The 7,693-nt window shown below is 40.9% G+C and overlaps 1 protein-coding gene across 1 annotated transcript in view; it reads right to left on the bottom strand.

Moving 5' to 3' along the window:
- Positions 1–7,693, bottom strand: part of LOC102993390 (G2/mitotic-specific cyclin-B3-like) — a gene marked incomplete at its 3' end in the record, with an annotated part of 62,782 nt that overhangs the window by 13,369 nt on the left and 41,720 nt on the right. The window contains exons 2-3 of the mRNA XM_024116646.1: positions 3,165–3,296; positions 849–935 (exon numbers count right to left, since the gene is read on the bottom strand). Coding sequence (XP_023972414.1) covers positions 849–935; positions 3,165–3,260 — 183 coding nt within the window. The remainder of the gene's footprint in view (positions 1–848; positions 936–3,164; positions 3,297–7,693) is intronic.

Here is a 7,693-nt window from a genome sequence, read left to right as displayed (position 1 = left end):
CTTTATTGTGAAGTGGAGATAATTATAGTATCTGCCTCAAAGGATTTTATGAGGATTAAGTGAGTGGATACAGGGCAAAATGCTTAGAATAGTGCCTGACACGTGGTAAACACTCAGGAGACATCAGTTATTATTATTTTCTAAGACCAAAGATTACCTCTGACTCAATTCTATATTCGGTTAGTAACTTTCTAACTAGTAAATTTGATTTTTTGTTGCTGGTGCCTTAATAACACCAGAAGGGAGGTAACTTGGAAGTGAACTCAAGAATTCTAGCCAAAATTGAGTTTCTAGAGCTCCATAGTTGAAAACCAGATCATGGAACTGTGGTCATCAATGGATCTTTACAACAGATGACATTTTTGATTGTCACTATGACTGGGATGCTGTTGGAACTTAATGCTAGGGACCAGGAATGCTGGCTGAAGTCAGTCGTACACAATAGAAAAACTTTCCTGTTCAAAATGCCCATAGTGCTTGAACTGATAAACACTGCCCTAGACTACAATGAATCTACCAAAGTACTTGCCTCCAAGGCCTACACAACCAGCTGAGCCACCTCTGGACTTTATCTAAATGCAAAATCCCAAAGTTCTCATATTTGTCTACAATTTCATACCTGATAATCACTCTTACTGCTTCCAGAGAGCTCCATCAATTAATCCAGATTGTATGTGCCAGCAGAAGAGCCACTGCAGTTTCTGAAATTGGGTCACTGATTCCAAATAAAATTGGCTCTCAACATTCTAGAGAGGGTCGGAGTTTGGTAAACTGGAAAGGTCCCTCAAGGAAGAGGTTGTCTAAACCTTATGCGACACCATGGCAGACGATGGGACTAGCATACTCACGTTGGTGAGATCTTCAAAAGCTGACCTCTTTTTGAGTGGTCCCTGAGGTGAAGATGGAGATATCTTTGCTTGGTAATTCTCCTCTCTCTAAAAAAGTAAAAGAGGTAAATGCGTATATCCAATTGTGAACAGTCTTTTCAGGGACTTCAGGTCATCTTTGGGGCTCAGGGGGGGAATGGCTGAATCTCCAAGCAACTGCAGACACCTACAATAAACCCCAATAAACTACCACAAAAGGAAATTTTGGCACCCACTGCTTAGAGAGTCCCTGAAGGAGGTAATCATTGATGATAGGGACAAGGCTGGGAGGAGAAAAGATGACTGTCAGTGTAACTCTCAGAATGAGCAAACTAGCTTGGTGAAGCTAATTTTCTCTCTTACTCCTCTCATATTTATGGCTATACTAGCCAAGATTAACCATCACCACCCCCACAACCCTGCAACTCCCAGTCATTCCTTTAATATGGATGTTCCCAGGTAAATTAGTTCAATAATTTAACAAAATTTAAGTGTCTCTTATGTTAAGTAGTTGATTTAAGACATTCTCAATAAGGACAATAACACACATACCTAGATACTGATCCAGGATCAGCTCTTTATTAGCTATTGACCTCGCACAAGTCACCTAGTTTCTGAGACTCAATTTCCTCATCAGTAAAATTGGAATAATAACCTACCTCATTTGAGGATCAAATAAGAGAAAACATGTTTTTTTAAAAATCTATATAAACTGTAAACGGGCAGAAATAGTATTTTAAAAGTATACAGTCCAATATGTTTTTAAACCTCATAGGGAAAATTCTGTATTTTAAGAAAGGAGTTTGGTAATTCATATTAATCCCTTTTAGTGTATACAAGGGAGAGATGGGGGAAAGGAGGAAGGGTGAATATTTTGGATCAAAGGGAGCTTCCTTTCTAGGTAGTGTTTATCTACACATGCCTTACCCCACTCCCAAATGAGCAAGACTCTCTCTGTGGGGTGAGAGAGTAGGGCTTTTCTGTTCCCTAACAGTTTTTATTTGGTGAAAGTCTCCTAAGTATCAGATTTCCTTTATGAATTGAGAGCCCTGCCCTACCTATGTCAGAGAGTTGTTATCATATGAAGCAGAACATTGAGGTCAGACCATTTATTTTCCCGGTTCTCTATTTACATCATGGACAGTTAGTACATGACACAGTAAGTGATTAGAAATTTAGAGAACTGGATTCATATTACAATAGAACAATCTAGCACAGTGGAGCAATCCTGAAAGAGCTGAGAAGAATTACTTCTGTTTTTTAATTGATTAAGCTAAGAAATAAGTAAACTATTAGTCTCTTATCTAGTTCATGATAAATAATCCTAGTGGAAATAATTAGCAAAAAATAAATTAGTATTTTCTCTCAAACTGGCTAAGAAATTAACTGTTGGTCTGTTATCCAATTCCTACTTAATATTACTGGTAGAAATAACCAGCCCCAAATAAAATCAATGGGTGAAACTGAACTCAATAAAATTTATATTTGCAAAATGTGCCCTGAGAGAGTTGGATTTGGAAAAATAACTGCCACAAAAGAAAACTTACAGTGGCAGAACTCTAATCAGAAAATTTGATATGGACAAAAATCTGATTAATGTATCAAATCTTTCTTGCCAAATTTACGTAGGAAAAACACATTTGGCCCCTCCAAGAAAATCATTTCAGTGAGACAAAAATGAAAATGATTAGAAAGTGTTTATCTGTGCTGAGAGAAAACCAATCAAGGAAAATAAATTGGCCTAATGATGTTTGCTCCAGGAAACACTCTCTTAATGACAATTCATCAGGTTAGTAAAATTCTGATTAAAATATGAATGATGAGGAACATAGAACATCGAAGGGTCGGAATGACAAACTATCCACAAGGTCAAAACAGCAGGCTCAAAATGGGCCCATTCTTCAAATTTAATAGCTGTAAAAAGCATTATAATACATTTGTTGACCTAATCTTCATACTCTCCCCAGGATGTACCAAGCAGCCACTTGGCAAGGTGCTTTGAGCATCTCAGAGAAAGAGTATAGATGTGATCACTAATGAGAACTGAGTATTGTTTGCTTTGGAAGGTTATGGAGGACGGCCTTCATCTTAGCCATGCATTTATGGGAAAGAAGAGTTGACACTTTCTCCCTAAGTCCTAATTTGCTGGTCTTCTCCAACTACAAGGTCTGCCACCCTTTCCCACTTTCTCAGATTAAACCACACATATTTCAAAAGATGTAGGGGTGAGGATAGGGACTGAACCAACACAGGAAGAGCTTATTTGAAACACTGTTGGGAGGGACAGCTTGCTCTAACCTTTTCAGATGGGCCATGATCACTGGGCACAATTTTGCTGGACTGAGATTTCTTAGTCTCACATCTGGAGCATTGGGGTGGCAGTGGCAGTGGCATTTCTTATGGATTCAGCAGCATCTATCCAAGGCAGGGCTGCAATCAGAAAAGGACTCTTTAAAACACCATTCACCAGAAATATCAGAATTCTCTGGAGATCCTTGAGAAAACCCAGTCTCTCTATAGCAGCCCTAGGAGAAAACATACTTTGATTTAAGCAGATCTGGGCTCAAATCTTGGTTCTACCACACTTAACCATGGGCAAGTGACTTAAACTCCCTAGGCTTCAGTTATCTCATCTGTAAAATGGAGATAAGTATATGTACCCCTGCAGGGCACTGTTCAAATTAAATGAGATACTCTATGAAAAAGCTCAGTACAGTGCCTGCCACCACCTATGGGCACTGGGACTGTGGCCTAGCCCCTAGTTTAGCCTAGGAACACTGGGGACAAATGAACAGTTTTGCCTCGAAAATAATCAAGAACATGACGGATCATATAGTATGGAGGCTCGCTGGTAGGGTTAATGTTCTTTAAAAGGCATGGGGTCGTGGCCACAGCAATTATAATGATGCTACAGAGAAGGCAAAAGAATACATTGCACACCCACACACACACACACACACACACACACACACACACACACGTATGCACAACAGGCCAGAGGGTATTCAAAGGCTGCATTCAGTCAAGAAACTGTAATCCAGTTCCAGACACCCAGTAAGAAAAAAATAAAATCAAATCAAAAGATAACAGCAGAAGGAATTAACTTGTTGCAAATCACTTGACATAAAAATTTAAGTCATTACAGACCTTGGGAGAGTCCTACCTTCACCCCATCTCAGTGTGGGATCCCATTCTACATTCCTTAAATTTCTTTTAGTTTGTGAATTCCCAGTAGTTATGATATACTTATGTATCTTACAAGCAAATACATAATTAGGAGGAATCAGTTCTTGGATATCCAAGAGAGCCTTCCCACTCAAATACAACTGCCCTTCCAACCCCACCCATATTCAGTGTCCAAGTTCAATTGCATTTGACAAAGAACAGGCTTCCATAAGAGAGACCCTAAAGGCAATGCACCAGATACTTCAGGCAATGGAGATACAAACACAAATAAATCATGTATCTTACCCTAGAAGTATTCACAGGCACAGCTCTAACAGTAACATAAAAATATGACAAATTATGCACTTTAAAGTTTAAGAAGCACTGTTCTAGGATCGCTTCAACTTCTGACATTCTAGGATTCCAAGAGGACCATAGCAGAGAGCAGTGGAAAGCCAGAGTTGGAGGGGCTGGAGGTGGTGATAGAAGAGAGCCAGTGGAGACACAACAAGGGAGGAAGGACACATGTTTCCATCTTCCTTCATATCCTTCAACCTGTAGTTCAAAAGACATCCCTCAAGTAGCATTCTCTAGCTTAAATATGTCTTGTGGATGAAATTGATCCTGCACAGTTTCGCTTGTGAAAAGACGTTATGTAAATGTACTCTGATTCAGGCATGTGTACTGGTAGCTCCATTTAAAAGCTGGGACCCAGTTTTGTTTTTTTGTTGTTTTTGTTTGGTTGTTTTGGTTTGTTTGTTTTTTTTGCTTTGCCATCTCACCCACTAATACACACTCCCTGCCCAACCTCGTACAGGGCTCTCTCTGCAGACTGCTGACTGACAGGAAAAAGCAAAGGTTTCGTGTCAGGTATCCCATGCATCCCGGCAAAAGAAGACAGTGAGTTACAAGGGACTGGAGTGAGGCTCAAGGACCCACCCGCGTGCGACACAACCGGACATTCAAGCGGGCAGTACAAGTTCAAAGGCGCCTACCTCATATCGAGAATGAGGGCAGAAGAGGAAAGACCACGGACGCAGTCCTAGCCCAGGAGAGGCCCGGGAAATGACCGGAGCTCCGCGTCGCAGCAACTGGCGTCCGTCTCAACCTACCCCGTGCTCTCTCCAATCGGCCCAGGAGCAAATTTTGAAAATTACAGCCCAGGAGGCAGAGCAGTGGTGATTGGCCAGCAAGGGCAAATCAGCGTGCAGTTGAGACTTGAGCTCGCCTACCAAGGAGGGGCGGGGCTGGGTATTTTTAAACTGAACTCTGCAGCTAATTGACTTCACAACGGGGCGTGGTTTCCTGTACCCCTGGTTGGACTGGGCTGGGCTGACAAACGGGAGTACTGGGGCTCTTTAAAGACTCGTTTTCATTTAAATAATCCTGCAGGAGGATGGCGAGAGCCGCTGCATTATGTAATGAAGTTCAGAGCAATTAAAACATTAATATTAATAAGCTTTGGGGAATTCCCTGGCGGTCCAGTGGTTAGGACTCACCGCTTTCACTGCCGTGGCCCAGGTTCAATCCCTGGTCAGGGAACTAAGACCCGCAAGCCCGCGCGGCGCGGCCAAAACGTGCCTTTGTGAGGGAAGCAGAGCAGAAATTATTGCCCTTATTTTATGGATAGCCCCCAAAGCGCAGAGAGCTAACAGTAGCTAACATTAATTGAGCGCTAGCTCTGTGCTAATTGCTATAATTTTTTAAATTATTTTCAACACTGTCCAAAAAGGTAAGTACTTTTATTATTGCCATTTTACAGACAACAAAACTGTAGCTTGCTAACTGCTCAATGTCACAATGCTACATTGTGGCAAAGCAGGTAATACAACCGATATGCTCATTCATTTCATTCCTACATTCATTCATTCATTCAACAAATAATTGTTGAGCACCTGCTTTGTTCCAGGAGCTAAAAATATATATATATGAGTAACTGACAAAAGACTTGAAGAGTGTATAGCCCTGCCCTGTCTTCTGAGGAGGGAAAGAGAGAATGGAGATGCCAGGAATAAAATCTAGGAATTCCTGCATATACAACAGATACTCTACCACTAAACTACATCTTTACACTTATTATTACTCCATTCTCCTTTTAGTATCTCATAGCTTCTACATTAAATGGAAAATAGTCACATGATCCCAGGCCCTCTTCTCTTTTTAATATCCCTAGGTTATCACATCCACATCCATGACTTTAAGTAGCATCTAAAAGCTGGCCCTGAACTCCAGACTCATGAATCCAACTGACTACTCCACATCTCCACTTGGATGTCTAACAGACACCTCAAACTTAACGTATTCACAACGTTCACCAAACCTGATCCTTCCTCCAATGTCCCCATTTCAGAAACTGGTACCACATCAAGCCTGTTAATCAAGCCAGAAACCTGGGTATCATCCTTGATTCAAACTCTTTTCCACCACCTTACCCTACCAAATCCAATCCTTCAGCAAGTCCTGTTGATTCTACCTCAAAAATATATTTTATATCCATCCACTTCCCTCCATCTCCACTACAACCATAGTCTCTCGATTGGACCACAGTCAAAAGCCTCCAAGCTGCTCTCCCCCTTTCCAATCTGGCTCTTCTCTAATGCAAATACAATACAATATGATCAGTCTTTTTTTTAAAAAAATATGGGGCTTCCCTGGTGGCGCAGTGGTTGTGGTTGAGAGTCCGCCTGCCGATGCTGGGGACACAGGTTCGTGCCGCGGTCCGGGAAGATCCCACATGCCGCGGAGCAGCTAGGCCCGTGAGCCATGGCCGCTGAGCCTGCGCGTCCGGAGCCTGTGCTCCGCAATGAGAGAGGCCACAACAGTGAGAGGCCCGCGTACAGCAAAAAAAAAAAAAAAAAAAAAAAAGTATCATGTCCCTCTCCTGCTTTTGTGGTTTCCCACAGAACTTAAAATAAAATCCAGACTCCTTACCCTGGCCTACAAGTCCCGCCTATCTCACTAACCTTGTCTCATACCACTCTCTTTCTCATTTACTCCATTCCAGCCATAATGATCTTCTTCCCAAACTTTGAATATACAGAAAATCCCTCTTCTTGGGAACTTTGCACATGACGTTCCCACTGTCAGAAACATTCTTCCCTCTCTTCTTTAAATTACTTTTTTTTTCTCATGCTTTAAGTCTCACCTTAAATATCCACTCTTCAGAGAGGCTTTCCTTGACCATGTTATCTAGAGTAGGATTCTTCTCCCACTCCCTAATACTTTACCTCAGCCCCTTGCATTTCTTTTTTCTTTTAATTTTTATTGGAGTATAGTTGCTTTACAATGTTGTGTTAGTTTCTTACTGTACGGCAAAGTGAATCAGTCAAATGTATACATATATCCACTCTTTTTTAGATTTCCTTCCCATTTAGGTCCTTATGTTTCTTTTAGAGTAATTATTGTTATTTGTAATTTTTTTTTGAGGCTGTCAATCATTTGGCATTTATTCTTTTTTTAAACATCTTTATTGGAGTATAATTGCTTTACAATGGTGTGTTAGTTTCTGCTTTATAACAAAGTGGATCAGTTATACACACACATATGTTCCCATATCTCCTATTTGTAATTTTTTAACCTACCTCCTCACTCAAGAATGGAAAAAAAAAAGAGTCATGTACCAAAATGTTCATTGCAGCTCTATTTACAATAGCCAGGACATG

The sequence above is a fragment of the Physeter macrocephalus genome, chromosome 21, assembly GCF_002837175.3.
Source record: "Physeter macrocephalus isolate SW-GA chromosome 21, ASM283717v5, whole genome shotgun sequence".
NCBI classification, from domain to species: Eukaryota; Metazoa; Chordata; class Mammalia; order Artiodactyla; family Physeteridae; genus Physeter; species Physeter macrocephalus.
The sequence above is the reverse complement of the archived record's forward strand: the minus strand, read 5'-3'. Positions and strand labels throughout refer to the sequence as shown.